Here is a 22,661-nt window from a genome sequence, read left to right as displayed (position 1 = left end):
TAACCTAGGGTTGTTTTTTTTTTATTATGACAACAACAGAGCTGAAGATGATGTGTAGAGAGACAGGAAGATTTATTTTTGCTATACGATGGGGAGTTTAAAGAGCTTGCTGCTGGTTTTTTTGGCAGCTGTCTTGTTGCGGGATGTTAGGGTGTTTTCCCCCGTCCTGGTGGTCTTTACAAGCCTTGGTCTTCCATGGTTTGCTCCAGATTTAATACTTGCCTTATGTATCCATTCTATGACTTAGAAGCACTTTCACTCTACCTTTCAGGCCAAGGCTAAGGGGGTCTCAATCCTCATTAATCAAAATGTTCCCTTTGAACATCCCAGTGTGATATTGGACATAAACGGTTGTTTTGTTATTGTTTTGGGGAAACTCTATAATACAAGGGTGGTTCCCCGCTAAGGTGTACGCCCCCAATGCAGACGACGTGCGCTTTTTTGAACGTCTCTTCTCTTTAATGCCTGATCTGAACGCATACTCTCATTCTGTGATCTTAATTGCTGGTTGGATCCAGTGCTAGATCTTTCATCGCCTAACCCTGGAACTCTGAGTAAATCTGCCTCACTTATTAAAAAGGTCCAGTGTGTAAGATTTAGGAGAAAGGGATCTATTGAAAGAAATTTTACATAAAATAATCCTAGTGATGTTTCCACGAGTGTGTTTCAGCTAAATTATACAAATTGTTGTTTTGTTTACCCTAGAATGGACCCTTTATACTGAAATACTTTATATTTACATCAGGGGGGGTCCTCTCTATGGAGGCCGCCATGTATCTTGTAGTAGCCCAGACTGGACAAACTAAACACCGTTTGAGTTTTTATGACAACTGGAGGTTACCACAGGTTCTCTGTCATGTTTGGAAGGGGAGAATGAGGTGAGTGGTGTTCAGCTGCAACACGCAACTTGGTGAAGTTGCGTATAGAGTTTAATGACATAAAGTGGTGACTTTATGTCATTAAATTCTATACACTGCAACTTTAAGTCCTTCCTATCCAATTATGGCATTTGTGACGTGTGGCGCTAACTCCATCCAAGCAGGAGAGTATTCCCTTTTCTCTCATGTTCATCATACCTTCTCCAGGATTGATTACTTAATTGATAATGATTTGCTCACATTTGCCTACTCCTGCGAATATCAGAGTATAGTGATATCAGACCATGGCCCTGTAGTACTAGCAATGAGCTTCCCTGATCTTCCTAAAGCAAATAGACACTGGCACTTTAACTCTGCCCTACTGCCGGACAGTGATTTTGTGAAATTCATAGAAGAGCAGATACAATTTTTCTCACGAACATTTCTCATGAAACCTCCAGCTTGATTGTTTGGGATACTTTGAAAGCCTTTTTTATTATTTCCTACCTAAAGGAAGGCCAATAATAAGCGTCTTGATTTGACAAAGCAAATTAAAGAAATAGACCTGCACTATGCTCATGCTAAAGACCCAGAGTTATACAAAAAGCGAGTGGAATTACCAACCGAATTTGACCTCGTCTCTACACACCCAATTGAACGCCAGCTTCTGAGGAGCAAGGGTCTATTTTACGTCCATGATGAAAAATCTGCTAAACTGTTGGCTAATCAGCTGAGAGGATTTAGGGCAAAACAGTTCACCACAAAAATTGCAAGGGAGGATGGAAGCATCTCCTCTGACCACACCGAAATTAATGAAACATTCAGGAATTTCTACTCCAGACTTTACTCATCTGAACTCCACAATGACAAACAATTTGATGGAGGATTTCTTAAAGCCCAACAATTTCTGGGCTTTTACTATCTGTTATTACTTGAAAGGGGTCAGTAGGTACCCTCAAAGTATGAAAACAGTCACTCTGCAGACTTTTTCTTTTACTTTCTCTCTGTATGATGTCATCTTGGAATCGCAGTCTTCTCTCAGCCCCACCCAGCCGGTACCAGTCCAGCCTCCGAACCTGGGACCCGATGGATTTCCTGTAGAATTCTTTAAATTATTTTCTTTCCTGATTTCCCCTCAACTAAGTTGTAATGGAAAATGTTACCATTATATCACACTATATATTATCTCTGCTTATGCATACTATTTCTGCTTGTGTAACTGCTAAGATGACATCAGGGCCACAAATCTGAGACTGTGCTCGTCTCCCCCCACCAAGACCTCGAAGAGGCCTTCAACCTGTGTCTGGGTCTTGGCTTGGCCAGGAGGCCTTCAGCATTTGTCTGTGTCTTATCTCCTGGGATTTTACTATTCACTCAGTTCACACACATAGTTCACATGCATACACACACACACACACAGTTCACATACATACACACACAGTTCTCACACACACACAGTTCAACTCTTCACACACACACACATCTCTTCACTGCATCTGCACAAAAAGCACACGCCTGCAACTGTTTCTTTGTCATTCCCTCTGCAGAATGCTCTTCACATGCTGTATGATTGTCTGACCTTCCTTGCAAGGAATAAAGTACACTTAAAAGACTATTATTCTCTCTAACCTGTTAATTTCCGACGTCTCACCATAGTCCAGGCAAAGTAACTCATTTTGGAGCCAAAAATAGAACTAATTGTAAAAGATTTTTTTTCAGCATAGATCATTTCTATGAGGTGTCCAGAACAACATACTAAAAGTCCTAAGAAATCCTAGTTGAGGAAATATGTTTAATTCTCATCAATCCAAGATGTGTGCCAGTAACCCAATCGGAACATTTTAAGTTACCAACTCCTTTCTAACTAGACATTTTACTGTAGACACATTTTGCTTAAGGCCAAAACTACTTTTCATCTTGAAGTAGCATCGCCTAGCCTACTGAAACGAACTAACGTTAGCTTGCTAGCACTAGCAAATTCTATTGGGCCTAATTTCATTGCTAGACAACACTGTTTTCTTTTCTTTTTTGTTTATGCAGTGTGTAATGTATGTAAACAGGGAGAAATGGAGAAGTGTAAAATATGTAATGAGTCATTCAGTGATGAAAACACATCAGTTGTTCTACGAGCAAAAGGCAGCAATGGTGTGAACCGTGCCAGTGCTCAACGTGGAAGTAGCTTAGTGACAATTCCTGGAGACAGAGTACACATCGAATGCCGCCGCAGCTATTGTAAAGCAGAAAATATTGTACGTGATAATGTAATACCATCTTTGCAACAACCACAAATCAAACAATCTCCACTCAGAACAGAACTTCAATTTTCAAGAGCATTGCTTGTTCTGTGGACAACCAACTGAAATAGATAATAAAAATAAGCAGAGAGAGAAAATTGATATCTACCCAGTAAGAACAGGAGACTTCCAGGAAAGGATTGTGCAGGTTTGCCACTTAAGGAACGATGAATGGTCTGATACAGTTTTGGGGAGAATATCATCTGTCCATGACCTTCATGCAGCCGATGCAATGTACCACAACATATGCAACACTAACTTTCGAAATATGAAGAATATTCCGAGTCAATTCTCTGCAAACCCTGGCAACAAACCCAAAAGATTCAAAGTCGGAAGACCTGAAGATTATGAGAGAACAGCATTCCTAAAGGTGGCAAACTTTTTAGGAGAATACGATGATGAACAAATTATTATTCAAGACCTTATGGTAAAGATGACAGAGTACTTGCAAGACACAGGTTGTGAACCATATTGTGCAAAGTGGATGAAAATTAAAATAAAGGAACAATTTGGAGATAGAGTAATAATGACTGGCCTGGAAAATCAATGTGTGGTCACTTTGCGAGACACAGCCCACTCAATTCTTCGTGAATTTCACAAGCAACAAAAATCTAAGAATCCAGAAGACGAGAAGCTGAATATAATTAAAACCGCTGCAAAGTTAATTGGAAGTGATGTCAAATTCTGGAAGTCCTAAACGATTCTTACCCAGACTCAAGTGACATTGCAGCTGCTGCAAGCTATGTTCCAGAGTCACTACAAGTTCTACTGAGGAACATGTTTGCTGGTAAAAACATTGATACAAAGGTTGCATCAATCGGACAGTCCATCATGCAAGCAATAAGACCAAGGACGATGATTGCACCTCTTCAGCTTGGCCTAGGGGTCCAGATGCATCACCATTTTGCATCACGCTTTTTGGTAAACACACTCCATGAGCATGGTTTTGCCTGTTCCTATACAGATGTGATGAAATATGAACAGAGTGCAGCAGTGGCACAAGGGACTGAGATCCCTGGATTCACAGAAGAGCATCATATACAATATGTTGCAGATAACGTCGACCACAATGTGGCAACCATTGATGGTACTGGGACGTTCCATGGAATGGGTATATTACACCAGGAATGCAACAAAACAAACCTGTTCCAAAGATCCAAGTGACTGCTGCAGATATTGCTGCGGTTGGTCGCATAAACATTCAGTACTTTAAGATTCCTCCTATACGTGAACCTATTGTGTATCAGCCACTGGCTCTGTTGCCAGCAGATAACAAAACATCACAGCTGGATGTTTTGTGGAAGACATCCCTACTCCTTCACTCTCAAAGGCCATCATGGTCTGGTATGATGCAGATGCTGCATCTAGGTGAACTCCCTGGGAGAGCTTCAGTAACATTCCTTCCAATGATTGATCATGATCCCAGTGATGAATCCTGCATATACTCAACATTGAGGTTTGTGGAAACTCAAGCTCTGCAGTATGATGTGACCCCTGTTCTGACGTTCGACCAACCCCTTTTCTGGAAAGCCTTGACCATTATCCAGTCTCAGCCAAGCAACAATGAACTCAAGCGAATAGTCCTCAGGCTTGGGGGATTTCACATGCAAATGAGCTTCTTGGGTAGCATTGGACATTTAATGGCAAGGTCTGGACTGGAGGAGCTACTAGAGGTGGTGTATGCTGGAAATACAGTGTGCCACATGATGTCTGGCAAGGCTGTGTCCAGGGCAGTTCGTGGTCACATGCTAGTGGATGCCGCACTTAACACCATGTTGCTGGCTGATGCTTACAATGTGCCACTACCAACCAAAGACACAGTAGAACAACCTCCAGTTGAGATGACGCCTGCCGCTGATACTGAGCCAGATGAGGAAGTTCCCGATACCCAAGAAACAGTCACAACTGACTTGAGTATTGCAAGTGAGCTATATGACCAAGTCATGTCCTCTAATATGCCGATGGAAGAACTTTGTTCTGCTGAGGTTTTGGAGAGAATCCAGAGTGCACTCAACAACAAGAAGGAAACAATGCACATGAGGACAGCACAGCTTTGGCTGCAGTACATGGACATGATTGATATTCTGAGAAACTTCATCAAAGCTGAGAGGACAGGCAACTGGAGATTGCACCTTCAGTGTGTTCATGATATGCTACCCTACTTTGCCGCTTCTGGACACAGACTATATGCAAAGTCAGCCTATGTATACCTGCAAATGATGACAGGCCTACCTGAAACACATCCAGATGTCCACAAGAAATTTGAGGAGGGATTTCACGTAGTGAGGCGGAGCAACAGGTATTGGGCTGGACTGTCCACTGATCTCATTATTGAGCAGGTGCTCATGAGAAGTGTAAAAACACATGGAGGCTTAACAAGAGGAAAAGGATTTACAGAGCCTCAACGCTTGGTGTGGGTCCTCTCAATGCCAGCATGTGCAAACATCAACAATGCTATGCAGTCCTTCACGGGTGAAAGACCCATTCACTGAGAACCCTTCCCTGCACAACATTGCTAATGGTATGACAGCCCAGCAGGGAGTCAATGTTGAGAAATCAAGGGAAATTGGGTGCAAGATTTTGGATTCTATGGTAGGGAAACCAGTGGAGGAATTCACCTTCAGGAAAGCTGACCAAGCAGTGACACTTGCATCTAGATCAACTGTCAAGATCAAAGGAGAGACAGTGGTAGTGGATCCACAGCTGTTATTCCAGCGGCTTGTAGCAGTGAGAGACCGTTGTGAAGATTTGCCATCACTGTTCAAGTATGAACTCTGCAGTCACCCGCCTGCTTTGTTTGAATCATCCTACCTCCTCCTACAGGCAAACAAGGCAATTCTTGCCGATGTCCTCTGGAAATCTATTGAGCAGCAGCAAAGACAACCCAGCAGTGATGTCCAGCATGTCCTTGATGGGGGTGCATTACTACATCGTCTACCATGGCCACAAGGGTCCACTTATGACAGTGTGTGTGAAATGTATGTCAGATATGTCACACAGAAATATGGTACGGCTACTGTCATAGTCTTTGATGGCTACAAAGAAGAACCAACAATAAAAGACGCCACTCAACTGCGTCGAACAGGTGTTACTCCCGGTGTGACTGTACACTTCTCTGGTGACATTGTAATGGCAGATTTTGCATTTGTGTAATGTTTAATAGAAGAACAGATATGTATTTAGAAGAAGTAGATAACAAATGTGTTTCTGTGACTTACAAAAGTTGCAGAGGGGACTATAAGTGTTTATGGCCCCCACATGTGTGTCTTAGCAAATGCTTCACTGCAGGGGTGTTACTTAGTGTGTCTGATAGAGATGGGTGAGGGGAACTCTGCATTGTATACAGGACTGGGGTCTTTTGATGTTGTAAATGAAGATAGAGGTCACACCAGGGGTCTGGGACGGAGATCTGAGACAGGAACTCTGCCCAACCTGGTCAGACATCAAGAGACTGAAGAATACCTTTTGGCTCCTCGCAGGGAGGGGCTTCTGATTGTATAAGTGAAGTGATTCTCCTGTGCTCTGTGCTCATTCTATACACGTCACACTAGGTGGCTGTGTGGGGTGAGCCCACCTGCAGGTGTTTTAGTTGAACTTTCCGAGAGACAATGTTATGTGTGTATTATTATACAATAGAGTATCATTATTAAACAGAAACTGCCACCACAACATGATCATCCAATCCAAAAAGGACCAGTTCCTTAACAATAAGGAAAACAAACAACGGTTCTTGGTTTATCTCAGTGATAAACTTGAGAGGGCTGGGTGTATCACAGACCATGCAAAGCACGATGCAGATGTGCTCATTGTCCAAACTGCCATTGCCTCTGCCAGAACAAAAGACACAGTCTTAGTAGGTGATGACACAGACTTGTTAGTACTCTTGTTGCATCATGCTGATCTGAATGCACAGGAGCTGTTTCTGGCACCAGAACCAAAGAAAGCAACAAAAACAAGACGGATATGGTGCATAAAGCAGACGAAGGAGTTACTTGGTCCCAAGGTGTGTGACAATCTCCTCTTTATCCATGCCATTTTAGGCTGTGATTCTACGTCTCGTCTATTTGGCATAGGAAAGGGAATGGCACTGAAAAAAGTAAAGAATGACACTAGCTTTCTCGAACAAGCTAAGGTGTTCAGCCAGTCACAGGAAAATGTGGGAAAAGGCATCATCATTGCAGCAGGTGAAAAAGCTCTAGTATCACTGTATGGGGGCGAAAAAGATGAATCACTGGATATGCTGAGATACAGGCGATTCTGTGATAAAGTAACTCAGAACTCATCTCCAGTGGAACCTCAAACTCTCCCTCCAACGTCAACAGCTGCAAAGTTCCATAGTCTTCAGGTCTTTTACCAAATGATGGAGTGGAAAGGGGGAAGTGAACGTATGGACCCAAAAGACTGGGGGTGGCATGTTTTGGATGGGAGATTTATGCCAATAATGACCGATCAGCCTGCGGCACCACCAGAAATACTAGATGTAGTCCGCTGTAGTTGCAAGAAAGACTGCAGCACAAAGAGATGCACATGCAAAAAACATGGACTCCCTTGCACTGCCATTTGCGGAGAATGTCGTGGTACTAGCTACACAAACTCACAGTTGCCTGATTTATCAGATGAATATGACCCAGAGGGGAAGAACTAACCAGGAACTGATATAGGGGGTGCCAGAACCAAGAGCCACAGAGAAGGGGTCGAGGATCCAGGCTGGATTAAAAAAAAAAAAAAAACATTAAAAAAAAATAAATAAATAAATAAAATAAAATAAAAAACACCAAAAAAAAACCTCCCCTGTTGTTGCTACCTTGTCGTGGTGGGGAGGCTTGTGTGCCTCCGTGACCCTGAAGACTATGCCAGCGGGGGTTATACCCCTGGCAGGTACTACCAAGCCAGGCAGTTTTCAGGTTAGAGGCCAGTCTAAAAGCAGCATTGCCATCACCCATTGGCAGTAGGATGATTGGATGAAGATTGGGCCGATGTATTTGTCATACATATGAATGGTGTTTCTGCCTATGCAAATTAGGACATATTCAATAAGTGTGGAGCGGAAGTACTTCTTTGCAATCTTGGAAAAATTCCACTTTGGGTCTAATTTCATCACTTGGATAAAATTATTAAATATGTGCCCTAAGGCTTCAATCCTCACAAACTCCCAGCAGTCGCAGCCTTTCAACCTCCAGCGAGGCACTCGTCAGGGCTGCCCCTTAAGCCCATTACTTTTTGATTTGGTCATAGAGCCGCTAGCAATCGCATTCCGCAGTAACCAAGACATTTCAGGGATTTGGAGGAGTGGAGTTGAACATAAAGTGTCCCTCTATGCGTACGATCTTTTGCTCTTCATATCTAGCCCAGTTACCTCGTTGCTGTCAATACTCGCCCAATTCAGCCAGTTTTCAGGATATAAACTAAATCTGAATAAATGTGAACTTTTCCATGTGAATGATGAGTCTCTCGCATTGAAGTACACCACCCTTCCCTTTAAGATAGCGGAGAAAGCCTTCACTTACCTTGGCATTACGGTCACAAGAAAACAAAAGAGTCTTTTTAGGGAAGATTTTCATTCCCTATTACACCACGTGAAACAGTGCCTGGCGCAGTTGTCGGCCCTATCAACAATCTATTAAGATTAATATTCTTCCAAAATTTCTGTATGTCTTCCAATCTATACCAGTTTTCATTCCTAAATAATTTTTCACTCACTAGACTCATATCATCCTATATCTGGAAGGGCAAACGCCCCCGGTTGAACAAAGTCCATCTTCAAAAATCTAAGGGTGACGGAGGTATGTCGCTGCCCAAGTTTTTACTACTGGGCAGTTAGCATCAGAATCACAATCAGAATCAGAAATACTTTATTGATCCCAGGGGGAAATTGTGTTTGTTCCAATAGCTCCATGCAAGATTAGAAATATAAGCATATAAGATTTACAAAATATATAAAATAACAAAAATAAATAATAAAATATGAAATATGTACAATATGAGCCATCGTGTTTTAGTCACACTTTCACAGCGAGCTGGGACTTTCTATTTTAGCATTGGTTGGATTCTCACTCCCCCTTCCTCCAGACAACTTATTTGGGGACCCAGTTGCGAGAGTGTGGGCTCAGTTCAGGAAACACTTTGGCTTTCATGTTCTTTTCTCTCTCAAGTCCTATTCTATCCTATCACTTTTTCCAACCGTCATAACTTGACTCAGCGTTTCGTGGGGGGGGGGCAGAGGAAGGTTATCACATGTTTTAAGGATATTTTTATTAATAAAAGATTTGCAACATTCAAGCAACTTTCTGAAAAATTTGGCCTTCCGAACACTAACTTCTTCAGATATCTGCAGACCAGACATTTTCTTAACTCTAGATGCCAAGTTTCCCTGAGGCACCTGAATCAAACGCCGCTGCGGTGTTGCTTAGGTTACATCCATTGCGCAAAGGTCTTATTTCAGTTATATACGACAAGCTGACAAATATAAGAAGTGCTCCTCTAAAAATAAATTTTAACCGTCTGGGAGCAGGACCTTAATTCTTCAATATCAAAAGACGTATGGGACACAATCCTCAAACTGGTTAATTCAACATCCCTCTGTGCCCGTCACTGTCTACTACTATTGGTGCACCAATGTATCGGCCGTATATCGGTAGCGGCCGATATTCGCCTCGTTTACTGCCATCGGCGTATCGGTAATAAACTTGACTTTCACCGATAACATTGGCCGATGTTCATTGGTATGTTTTCTGCAGCCTGCCAATCTGGCATCCAGATTATGGTACACTGACGCCGGGTCTACACCGGGCGCTGAAGCGCCGCGCAGCGCCAAGGAAAGCCAGGCGCCTCCCATCCACCCCCGTTAAACCTTTGTGCGGTTCACATGGGCTGCGATGCGCCCGCGCCGCGCCAGCACCCTTCACCGGTGGTTTCGGCGTGCGAGCGAGCGTATCGCGCCAGGAAACAGACTGAAAAATGATTTTAAACGATATAAATGACATATTTTATATGATATAAATGATCAAATATGCATCCCATACTTTGTATTCCCCTTCTGTTGTCCTGGAGTTTTAATTTTCCCAATCACATAATTAAATGTCCCCCTCTCCCCATCCACTACAGCCACACAAGCAGTCATATAGATCAAAAGAGAGAGGGGGGGTCATTTACCCCCGACACCCGACATTGAACGGGTTACATACAACAACAAGCGGAGAATCGCGGGCTGACCGGCGCGGAGAAATGCGGGTCCGGTGTGCACATGCGCAACAGGTACTACATACAAACAGCAGAGACAATGTCGGCAGCGTCGGCTGTGTGGGATTTCTTCACCGTCTCAGAGAAAGATCGCCGTTTAGCAATTTGCAAGACATGTTCAGCCAACATTTCAAGAGGGGGTAATACCACCAAGGATTTCAACATGGCATCGAAAGTTACACTTGTCACTTTTTCATATTATTCAAGTAATAAACAAATATCGGTATCGGTATCGGCTAGATTATTGTTTTAAATATCGGTATCGGCCAAGAATTTCCATATCGGTGCATCCCTATCTACTACAGTTAAAGGTGGTGCACAGTCCAAAGCCAAATTGTCTCGTTTCTACCCTAATGCAAACCCCTACTGTGAAAGATGTAAAACAGGTGAGGCCTCCCTTATACACATGTTCTGGACTTGTCCTAGTCTAGGAAAATATTGGAGGGACATTTTTCAAACTCTGTCCCTAATCTTTTAACTCAACTTTTAACTTTAACTGGCCCTTAACCCTCTGGTCGCACTTTTCGGCACAACCGGAGATGTCGACACATGTCTGACCCCAACCAAGGCTCGCACATTGTCCTTTGCCTCCCTGCTAGCCAGGCGGGCGATACTTCTTCTTAGGTGGAGGGATGCTGTTCCATCCACTGACGCTCAGTGGTTGAGGGACATCATGGTATGTCTTCAACTTGAAAAGATCCGCTACTCAGTTTATAGCTCCAATAATAAGTTCCAAAGGGTGTGGGGACCTTTCCTGAAATACTTTCAGAACCTTAGGTCAAGCTAGCAATGCACTCCCTTGTCATGTTTCTTTGGTATTATTATAAAAGTATGACTACTATTACTACTGTTATTAATTATTTATTTTTCTTACTTTAAAGTCTGTTTGTTTTGGGCTATGTTTTGTGTATCATCTGTCCCTCATTTGACCTCTGCTAGTAATAGACTTTGTATGAACGAATTATTCTCTAATTCAATGTCTATTTTATTAATTTTTTCTTCTCTTTCTAATGTATATATCTGTTTGTAATGAACCAGACCTCCATGTGATATTCCCTCAGGCATGAAACTTGGGTTTGAAGTTGGGAGGGGATGTGGGGTATATTTCTGTAATATGTTAAATGTGAAAACTTAATAAAAATATTTCTGAGAAAAAAGAACATGTTGGAATGGGGATCATGCTTTTCATTATTTTATCAGTGTGTGCATCGACCACTTACTGTATCAGATCTGTATTAGCAGTGAAAACAAAGCAGAAAGACTTTAATGCTGTATACTTAAGCATTTTATTTATCACAAGTCATATTGTCTTCGCAATATTCAACATCTTTATCGCATATCGCATGTTTTCCTAATATCATGCACCCCTAGTTTGTACCAAATTTGAATGAATTCCTTTAAGGCATTCTTGAGATATTGTGTTCACAAGAATGGGACAGACAGACTGTTTGGGGGAGAGAGAGATGGGAGGGGATGGTAAGGGTAATCAATGCAAAAAGGCCTTTTTTGAATTTCCAAGGAGACGGATATCAGCACTCGTGAATGTCCGTCAATCCAATATGGTGAAATAAAAATTTTTGAATTATCAAAATTATCTAGTGAGGCCAACCACTGCTGTAGTTTATCTGAGGACGTAGAAGACGTGTTTAACTCAGTCCGGAGACACACGGCCCCGCCCCACTGACTGAAATTTGATCAATATTGACCAAATTGCGTCTTCAAATCACAACAAATCCAATAATGCATTTCCTCAGTTTCTGTGTGGTACCTTAAAGAGATAGTTCACCCAACTGGTGAGCGATTCTTCAAACATAAAAAGTGTCCTTAAGCCCAGACATTCAGATTTGACTCAAAACGACCATGTTTAAGCCTAAATGTCCTCTAGTGGAAGTAGCAATGCTACCGCGTACCCTTGGGCGAGAGCTTGTATGCAGTGTATGCAGTGTGTGCGGTGTGTGTATGTGAACGTGGCTCCAGAAGAAAGATATGAGAGGAGACAAATTTGAATGTCGGGGCTTACAGACACTTGGATGACCCCACAGGGGGTCAGCAGTGTGGAAGCATTTTATGTTTATTTTCTGTTATTTTTCACTCACCAGTTACTTCAATTGTATTGGATTTGGCTGCAACGCCGTTTACCCCTAATACTCCAAAAGTGTTTTGTGGATTTAAACACTTCACCCACCCCTCCATCACCATAGTGGTGAGTAGATAATGAGTGACTTAACATTTTCTGTGAACTACCCCTTTAAGGTGTTTCTTTATGTTTTGTTTCCTAATGATTTTGTTGCTTCAGGGTTTTTCTTCTGACAAAACTACACAATCAAGGTTCTGTCATTATAATTAAATTGGGACCAAAGGTCCTGTATTGTTGCATTTTTCCCTCCGGTGTATGTTTTCTGAGCTCTTACAGCCAGTGTAAGCTAGGTTATGTCTAACACTATTGTCAGTGTGTTCATGTTGTGTTGCTGCTCTTAATCATGGAAAAATGGTCATTGACAATTATATATTTCTTAGTATTCATAAAGAAAATTAACCCTACTGCAGTATGACACAACAGCATTAGATTGGATTAACAATTTAATGTGCCTCACCTGACTTGTAATAAAGCGTGCAGTGAGCGTTGAGCCTGGGTATAATATTTTCTGAATGGCTGCAGGACTGCATCAACATCATCATCTAGGAATCAAACAATAAAAAAATTATTAACCATAACCACACACATGTGACTCAATCATGCCGTTGGTAAAATATTACCTCCAAATAGAATGGTATGCACTCTCTGTTTGTTCTTTAACTGTGTCTCGCTCTCCTCCTTCACTCGTCCCTCCTGCTTTCTCCTCCTCTCCTCCTCCTGCTCTCCTTCCAGCATCACCATCAGAGCTTTTTCCTCTGCTGAGTAAACCACTGTCCGTCTTTTCATCACACTCCTCAGCCACTCCAGTCGACTGCTGAATGCCTTATCACATTCTTGCTCTGAGATGATACCTTAAACACACAGACACACTTTTCAGGCTGCTCCACAGGGATGTCTCTGTTTTTCTGTGCAATTAGACGACTGCCTTTTGAGACACTTTATCTATGAGATTTCATGATTAAATATATTTTTCCACAAGTAATGCAGTCTGAGACGACACAAAACTATTTTCTCCCTCTGAAATGTAACACTTTGACTCTCTGTCTCTCCATCACAACAGACTGATGAAGGGACTGGAGGGGATGAAGACAGGATAGATGTTCCCCTTACCTTTCCTGGATGCTGCCTCTTTCCTTAGCCTGCGCAGTTTCTCCAGAGATCTCAGAATGTCCTGCATCCTCTTGACATCTGCCTGTTTTTTCCTCACCTCACAGAGGACCAGGTCTGCGGTCAGCTTCAGTTCCTGCTCCTGATACACAAACACAGTAACCTGTATTCTCCTCATCATCTTTGTGACAGAACTAGAATTACTGCACAGCGGTTGTATGCCCCAGCCAACCAGTGCAGTTTCTATGTACATATTCCAGCTTTTTTTTTTATTAGATTCATATAAGGTCACTGTGACATTTACCTTTGACCAATGAAATGCAATCACTTTATCTGTAAGTCCAAGTGACAACTGATAAAAATTTGACGAAATTCCCTCAAGTCATGGTTGGGATTCACATTCAAGAGGCCAAAAACATGTTTTTGAGGCCACAGTGACCTTGACCTTTGACCACCAAAATCGAATCGGTTTATCAGTGAGTCCAAGTTAACATGTGTGCCAAATTTGAAAAATAATTCCCTTGAGATGTTCCTGAAATATTACAGTCACAAGGCAAAACGTGTTTGAGGGGCTGTGCAAGAAGCTTGTGAGGCACTTCTCCCCTAGTTGGAAGAAGAAGGCAGCAATGACTGAAGCCCAGAGGGAGATCAAACTTTCTGAGTACACCCTCATAACTCAGTGTGCCTAACAAGATGGGGATCCAAAGAAGGAGGCAATGTTTAACAGTTACATGTTGATCCCTGCCATTGATGGAGTACACTTCACATGTTTATTACGTATATTACGACTTTGATTTAACTAAATATTTTTAAAGTGGTAGAGGCAGATATTTGTTCTCCTTTAGTTTACTGCACTTCAGTTCTGCACTTCAGATATGTAACTGATTGGAGATCAGCAAGATATATATTCTTTTTTATTTTACACAAGGTAAAAAATGTGCTTTGTGAGGTCGCAGTGACCTTGACCTTTGGTCTTTTATCACCAAATTCTAATCAGGTCATCCTTGAGTCCAAGTGGAAGTTTTTGCCACATGGGAAGAAATTCCCTTTGGGTTTTCCTGATATATTGCATTAAAAAAAACTAAAGGTCATGTGACCTACACCTTTTGACCTTCGACCACCAAAATCTAAATCAGTTCATTTTTTGAGTCCATGTGAATGTTTGCACTAAATTTTAAGACGTTCCTTTTGGCTCATCTTAAGATATCACATTTAAGAAAAACAAACACATTTTATGAGGCCACCATGACCTTGACCTTTGGCTATTAAAATCAAATCATTTATTCCTTGAGTCCAAATAAATGTTTGTGCCAAATGTAAAATGACTCTTTAATGGGGTTCACAAGGCAAAAAATTTGCTTTGTGAGGCCACTTAACCTTGAACTTTGACCACCAAAATCAAATCACTTCATCCAAAAGTCCAAGTGAATATTTGTACCAAATTTGAAGAAATTCCCTCAAGGCATTCTTGAGATATTGAATTTATGAGAATGGGACAGACAGACTTACGTGCGGATGGACGGACAATCCGAAGAAATAATGCCTCCGGCCACTGTCTGTAGCCGGCCCGGAGGCATTAAAAAGGCTAATGTGAGTATATATATATATATATATATATATATATATATATATATATATATAGTAATTAAAGTCACAATAACGTCAGCTGGTGGAAAATTCCAACTTAAAAACGTAAAAACACGTCAATGATCTGAATGTCTCTCATTTATCATCTAGAGCAGCAGGGCTCCATCTGATCGGCCAAATATATTGACATGCAGAGCATGAATGCCTGGCGCATGGATCATCATTATCTCGATAACGTGAGCTAGCACCTCGTTAAAACAACAATTAGGATATTATTGTAGACGATATATATCGCACACCCCTATGCAGAAGCCATATTCTCTGCATAGCATGTCAAACTAAAATTTGCATGAACTCGTAGTTGCAGTAGCTGAAGTAGGCTCAAAACATCTTTGCATGAGCAGAGTCTTGGATGTACACTGGGTGGCCAGTAGCCTGCAGACTGTTCGTGCTGTTTAGACATCACTGGAAGCGCTTGTGCAGCACTTAAAGAATGCTCGTTCTGATGGGATGAGGTCCAACAAAGAGAAGCAAATGTACAGAAATTATTTTAATATATTTATCAGATCGTGTTCAAAGTCCTGAATTTCTTTGTGACCTTGGCCTCATGTATGACACTGTGAACTAAGTATTCTGTCAGAGGAGCTTCAGGCTCGTTCTTTAACTCTTCTCATATAAGAGTAGGGATGTCACAATACGAAATCTTAGAGGAAATATCATGGTTTCACGATTATCGATACTATAGAAGGAAAAAGACACAACAAGCAATATATAGCTAATGAACTAAAATGTTTATTATTATCATCATCTATATCAAGTTAGTTATTATAGTGTAACGTTTGGCTATTTAAAAGTAATTTACGTAAGCTATTTTAGTTGCCTTATTGTGGAAGGTTGGTCACTGAATTTGTGTTTCCTGTCATCATAAGCAGTGTATGTGTTTGGGAGTTTTATTGTGAAGGGTCACCGACGGAAGTTGATCTGTATTGGGTGCGATGTATTGACTAGTTGTGAAAAACTTAACGTGACCTGGTTCAAGCAAACATTCTTCATGTCCTTATTATAATATTACCTCTCAGTATAGGTGAATTACACTATCAGCTACATTTACAATGGTAAATAAAACCTCTCGTGAACTATATGAAAACATTCCCTGTCGGCAGAGCAGAATATGAGAGGAACTTTAGCCTCATGGACAATATAAGTACAGACAAGAGGGCTGTCTAGCTGGTCTCAGACAAATCTGTCAGCGGCGAAAGTGACATGTTTGTGGTTTGTGTGTCGGGTAAAGTAATTTGATTAGCACCTAGCTGCTAAGTTTCTAGTACCTCAAAAGGTGTACTGACCAGCTGCAGAGTCGAGCTGAGGGGCTGTATTTAAACCAAAAGGCTCTGCAGCTAGTAATGAAGGTGTGTCGGCCTATAATACACCTGTATTGTTGTGTTTTGCAGCAGTATTATACACTGCATTTACAAGCTTGTGGAGAATCACAATAGGGTTGGGCGATTGACTAAGTACGCCAACAGTTTTTGGTGCGATTTTTCATTTTATTTTACTTATGTAAAGCTTTCAGTCTCGTTGAGAATTCGTTGAACTCTATAAACATTTTGTTTTTATCCTTGAGGAGTAGTCCGTCATGGGAAGGTTTTTTTACCTGTTGCAGATCAGACACGTGAGGCATCTCCTAAGAATGGCTTTAGCCATCCTTTAAACTCCGGCACAGACTCCCACTCTTTCTCTTTGCAAACCCATGCATGAAGGTTACTGAGCCATGTCGGTACCTTAGACGTAGTTACAGGACAGTAGCCTAAAATAATTAGTATATGTATGTTTTCCCATATGCCCAATTTTCTCTGTTCATACAAACGGGCTATGTCTGATGTCCATTCATCCCCTATATAGTAAACAACCTCTAGTCATTCTCTATATAGTGCATGGGGATGAATGGACTTTTCAGACATAGCTACTGAGTGCACAGTGCCACAAGCACAGCGATAGGCATCATAGGATCATGGGTTTCAGGTCCGTGTCCGACTGCAATGCACACTGCCCTCCAATCACATCGCTGAGATGTGTGTTATATCTGTAGATGTACTCCCGTGTAGTTAAAGTGGCTCATTCTACATAGGTGAGCCGCTGTGACCACACGGAAGTACAATTACAGATCTAACATTGGGAACACTCAAATGCTAAGAAAGGCAAAAGTGACGGCATTTACAAATCATTGAACGTGATTTCGCTGTTGCTCAACAACGAAAATGGAGAAAATAGGGTAAAGTCGCCAGATAAGATTTTTAGTTGCTAGGGAAGGTGAAAAGTAATTTTCTCATTTGCATTAAAATCGCCAAACACAGAAACAGCCTATTCGGAGAAGAGCTGAAATAGGAAATTCAGACATCCTTGAATGCAGCATCTGAAGGGTATTTTAAGTAGGAAACTTCAGAGACATGTTCAGGGGATCTCAGAGATCTATATAAACTTAGTAAAATGGTGTAAAATATGGGATCTTTAAATGTCCCTGTTTATAACAGGCAACGTTTATCCTTTGCTGGACTGGCCGCTTTAAAAAAATTTGAGGCATACCTTAAGATTATACCAACTTCTCCAGGGACCACAACACCACTGGACAAAACCACTGTGAGGCTTATGAGAGGGGGATTCAATATTTAAACATCTTTCATACTATAGCGATCGGTGAGCCTGTCGCTCTGATTTGCATGTTGCAGGGGCTCATGGGACTGTTTTTTTGTTTTGGTGGTGTGTAGCTGTTTTGGCTGATATTTGGTTGATGTTCATAATTGGTTCATGTGGGTTTTGTGTATTTGTGTTTGTTGGTTGGTTAGTGTTGTGTTCATTTGAGTTCATTTGTGCAGCCACCGGGACTATGGGATGTGGTGTCTGTGATGGGATCCAGTGTTGGAAGAAAGTTCTCTGTGCACGCCTCTTCATTCTCACACAAGGTCGCCACAATATGATCATACTATGTAAAATTAAAGATACATTTGCAATGATATGAAGAGGTGACATCCGCCTTTAACTATCTTTGCTCACAAGCTTGCTGTAGAGTTGAGGTGACTACATCTTTGAATGTTATGTTGACACGTTATCTTACCTTCATCTTTTCCTGTACTTGATTTATCTGCTTCATCCTCCATATATCTATAGCAGCCTCTTTCTCAGAAATGTCTTCCCGCCGGTCTCTCTCCTCCTGCTGCATCAGGTTACTAGCCCTCAGGCCCCGGGCTCTCCTCTGAGCAACACGACTCAGTTTAGCTTTAAATTTCTTTAAACAGTCTATGTCACTGAGGAGTTTCACTATGTCCTGGAACTCTCTTTTCATTTTTAAAACAGTCAATTGTGAGTCTGTCCATACACAGTCATTCTCCACGTTATCTTTCAAAGAATGCTGCATTTCTTCAATCGCTGAGACTAGCTGAACTGCTCCGTACAAAGACTCTCTCAGGACATGGTCACAGCGGTGGGACCGATGCTGCTGCTGGATCTGTGTGACATTCGACAGTTTAGCCCTGCTCTGACAGAACCGCCTGAGCCACTGTGTATCCTGCTTCCTCTGAAGGGCGGTTTTCGTTTTCATTCTCAGGACCATGACCCGGCCCCGGTCACGGTAATCTTCATATTCCTGCTGCCGATTCTCATCGGAAACTAACACTGACTGGAAACCATCAGAGTTGGCCGGAGGGCCAACTCTAAGCTGCGGGAGGCTGGTAAACGCGTTTAACGTGGCGGAAGGTACTATGTTCACCAAGTGTCTAGGTGGAGGGCAGCCGAAGGAAGGCGGAGGGACGGAGGGGTCAAATGCATATGGAAGGTCCAAGCGATACCCTCCCAAACCCTCTCCTCTGGTAGACGGTGCAAAAAAATTGCGAGCAACAAATCCTGGTGAAGGAGTCCATAGAGGAGCGGCGTGATCCGGCTGTAGTTGTCCCAGCGAAGGAGAACACTGAGTCGGTTCAGGAGCCACTGACGTGTGCCTGTTGTCGACGTATGAGTTCTCCAGAAAGCCGCCAGTATAGACAGGATGCTCCTGATTTTCTGACGAAGCCCGGTGCAGACATCGGTTGTCCATGTCTGATAGTTTCTAAGCAACACTCGCTTTGCACTATATACAATCTACGCTCACCACTGACCTACCTACGTCTTTAGCAAGGCAGCAATGACGAACAACTTTCTTCTTCACTTCAACTTCTACCCGTGACTGGGCTACATCGCCGACCACCTATAGTGACCAAAGTTGGTACTGCAGCCAATGGCTTATCCTGTCTAGTCTCATCACTACAAAAACTCACGTAGAAGTACAATAAAAAATGCAGCTAACCTGTACTGACATCAAATAAATATTAATTTATTCTGTATCAATGTATTGTAGGTCTACAGTATGCCACATAAGCATGTCGACAGACTGAATGAAAATAACCAAATAAGAGTTTCTTTTACATCTTCCCCAAAACAATTTACAAAATCTTACCAAATGTGTGAAGTTGAATATTGTAAATGTTCTCTCTATATATAGCAATCACTTTACAGTATAGTTTTGCCATCCACCCATTCACACACACATTCATACACTACAACTATACTGCACATTGGGAGGACTGGAACATTTCCTGATGGCCTGATGGTTGTTCTGGCCTGCCTTGAACATGTTTGAGTCCACAAAACGAAATCCAATACAATTGAAATATACTGTATAATGACAGATTGTTCAAACTTAAAAAAAAACAGAAATAAACATGAAATGCCTCCATACTGCTCTTGTGGAGTCATCCAAGTGTCCGTAAGCCCCAACATTGAAATTCAAATTCATCAAAAGTCATTTACACCATGTTTTTTGCCCAAATATCTGCTGTGATCCACGTGTGGACGCGGCTCCAGAGGAAGATGTCAGAAGATAATTTGTCTAAAAACATGCCGTAATTGACGCAGTTTCGAGTAAAATTTGAATGTCGGGGCTTACGGAAATTTGGATGATACCACAGGAGCAGTATGGAGGCATTTTTGAATAATGAATAATAATTCTTAATTCGAAAATTCCTCCCGATGTGTGCTTAGTGCTTGCTGCCGGTCTGAGAGAGACTGTTTCAGTTTGACAGAGAGAGAGAGAGAGAGAGAGAGAGAAACAGAGAGAGACTGTGCCGATTTGAGAGAGAGAGAGAGAGAGAGATTTTAGATTTTTAAAACACATTTATTTTCTAATAAATAAAGACAATCTCAAACATGACATAATTTCCAAATCATACAGAGATAAAATGTTTTAAAAAGGACCCACAGAAACACAGCACAGTATAAACAACTTTGGTGAAACAGCACAGAGACAGAAACTCTTCTTCATTTTTCATCAAAGACTAAAATATAAAATCCTTTCTGACTCTGGCTTTCACCAAAGAACTAAACATTGTGAGCAGCTCCTTACCTGAAACATTTTCTACCTGTTTTTTCTTGCTTTTTCAATTGACAGTTTGGCCTGTCCCACTACAAAATTTAACAGCTGCCACTTCTTGACATTTCTTTTTTATAATGTTAAGACTAAAATCTATGTTTTTCTTTGAATATTTGTTAAGACTAAAATCTATGTTTTCCTTTGAATATGTGTCTGTGAAGATGGCAATGAAACTGAACTCTAAACAAGTGCAGTGTGTTAGACGGGGTGGGGGCAGGGGCAGTTTGGGCTGAATATGTGGGAAAATGTGCGGCCTTCACATAGTGACTGATAGTAGCCGTTGCTGGCTGGTTTTAATCTTGAAGTTGATTGTTGTGTGTGTGTGTGTGTGCGTCACATCGCAGTTCAGTCTTGCACCTGTCTGATAATGCCTGTTTGAGAAGACTGTACATCTGTGGCAGACAATACACTGTACTTTGACTTGTTCTCATACCTAACTTACTATATTACAGCATAAACTCCATTAGCTTTATTCAAACATCACACATACATGAATGCACTGTTTTCTTAAAAAACTGTGACATACCCTTAGAAAGAATTCAAGCAGCGGCCACTAGGGTCTGAAGGACAGATAGGAAAGGCGTTGTTTTGTCTAGAAAATGCGCATGCCATACTGAAAGCTCACAAGCTGTCAGCCGATTCAAGGCTTGTTTTAAAACACCAAACCAAACACTGTCAGAATGTGAAGATTTTCCCAGCTACTGTCAAAGGAGGGACGAAACGGGGAGCAGCTCCTCATCATCGGCGAATTCCAGTGCCTTGAGGCTGGGACCAGCCTGTGCACTAGCCACGTGACTCCCCCTCCCAATGAAGTTCTACCTATTATTATAAGTATTGCACCTGTCGTCCGCTCGGGGCGACTCTTGACTTCCCCGTCGGTATTAGGCGGCTTGGGGTTGTACGTTGAGTGCCCATAGCTATGTAGTAGCTGTTCATTGCTTCTAAATAAATACTTTTTTGAACCAGACCGACTCTACCATCTCTACCTAAGGAAAAAAGAACACGACAATAACCAGCACCAAAAATAAAAGCCGTTTCAGACCAACTCTCACTACAGTTTCAAAACACAGTTTTTAAGGTTTTAAAAAGAGACTCAAGTCTTTTACAGTCCAGGAAAACATGAAACATTGTTACTGGTTCGTGGCAGAAACGACATTCAATGGACACAGTGGGATTGATTTTTAAAAAGAAATCTGTTGACATCCAGCGCCCCCTGCAGGATTCTCCACTGCAGATTCCCTTACCTCTTATTTGACGGCAGTTTATAAAATAACCCCCAATACTGGTTTACAATTATCCTGAACATTCAGACTCCCTCATTAACTGGACGAAATTCTAGCAGAACCCCACTCAATGTGGGTGGACATTTGCCTTGACCGGTTGGGGTGAGAGTTAAACTGCATGAAAAGAAGAATTTTTGTCAGTTAATGCCCCTGTCAATTTCTGACGTGGGGTTCCAGTTTCTGGCAGTTTTACAAGCCTGAGAAGCTTGGCAGTTGACCCCCCTGCTCCTAGGTCTATGAGGGGACTTTGACATGTAAATGACAAAACTGTGATCTTTACAAATGCAAATCAGGATAGTTTCACTCAGTGGTGCAGAGGTTACACCTTTTTCTAAAAGGTACTAACTCCCTTATAAGAAAATCTCTCCTATAAATACCTCAGGCTTAGTATAATTATAGAATCATAAATTGTAGCTTGAATAGATTTGCCTTATATAAGTAAGTATGCTATAACGAGTGTAATCAGTGATACAATTTTCAGGGTACATCTGATACATTGTTAACATTGCATGTTTGTCAAGCTCATCCAAGAAGATCTGTTGGAATGGAGAGAGTGGCACCACTGTACAGTTTTCTAAGAGAAGTCTTTCTGCTGACACAAAACACTGCTTCGCATAAAGCATATCAGCTGTGTCATCGCGTGACAAAGTCCCAAATATTTGTCCTCCCAAATTACTGGAAAAAACTCAGCACCATATT

General features: G+C 41.7%; 2 protein-coding genes and 1 long non-coding RNA gene across 5 annotated transcripts in view; 1 reads left to right on the top strand and 2 right to left on the bottom strand.

The window, feature by feature from the left end:
• pdcd7 (programmed cell death 7) overlaps positions 1 to 19,435 on the bottom strand; it is a 32,192-nt gene extending 12,757 nt beyond the window's left edge. Inside the window, exons 1-4 of one of the 2 annotated variants that reach the window (XR_004613466.1) lie at positions 18,334 to 19,404; positions 13,638 to 13,776; positions 13,148 to 13,378; positions 12,985 to 13,069 (exon numbers count right to left, since the gene is read on the bottom strand). Coding sequence is in view for 1 of the 2 variants with exons in the window: in XM_034581544.1 (XP_034437435.1) it covers positions 12,985 to 13,069; positions 13,148 to 13,378; positions 13,638 to 13,776; positions 18,334 to 19,308 (1,430 nt within the window). In the remaining variant the exon portion in view is untranslated. Of the gene's footprint in view, positions 1 to 12,984; positions 13,070 to 13,147; positions 13,379 to 13,637; positions 13,777 to 18,333 lie in introns of both variants that reach the window. The other variant, XM_034581544.1, reaches the window with a different exon arrangement.
• LOC117759462 lies at positions 2,574 to 6,224 on the bottom strand. Its single transcript, XR_004613480.1, has 2 exons — positions 6,109 to 6,224; positions 2,574 to 2,612 (listed from the first exon to the last, which is right to left on the bottom strand). It is a non-coding gene; the product is annotated as an uncharacterized LOC117759462 (long non-coding RNA).
• LOC117759430 lies at positions 6,109 to 8,197 on the top strand. 2 transcript variants are annotated; one of them, XM_034581564.1, is made up of 3 exons: positions 6,109 to 6,274; positions 6,822 to 7,671; positions 8,112 to 8,197. In XM_034581564.1, the coding sequence occupies exons 1-3, from the start codon at positions 6,128 to 6,130 to the stop codon at positions 8,114 to 8,116; spliced, it is 1,002 nt and encodes a 333-aa protein (XP_034437455.1). In that variant the 5' UTR covers positions 6,109 to 6,127; the 3' UTR covers positions 8,117 to 8,197. The 2 variants fall into 2 exon arrangements, with proteins under 2 accessions (XP_034437455.1, XP_034437456.1); XM_034581565.1 differs by having other exon boundaries at positions 6,822 to 7,553; positions 7,980 to 8,192.
• Positions 19,436 to 22,661: the final 3,226 nt, after the last annotated feature.

Source organism: Hippoglossus hippoglossus, chromosome 3 (genome assembly GCF_009819705.1).
Source record: "Hippoglossus hippoglossus isolate fHipHip1 chromosome 3, fHipHip1.pri, whole genome shotgun sequence".
Taxonomy (NCBI): domain Eukaryota; kingdom Metazoa; phylum Chordata; class Actinopteri; order Pleuronectiformes; family Pleuronectidae; genus Hippoglossus; species Hippoglossus hippoglossus.
The sequence above is the reverse complement of the archived record's forward strand: the minus strand, read 5'-3'. Positions and strand labels throughout refer to the sequence as shown.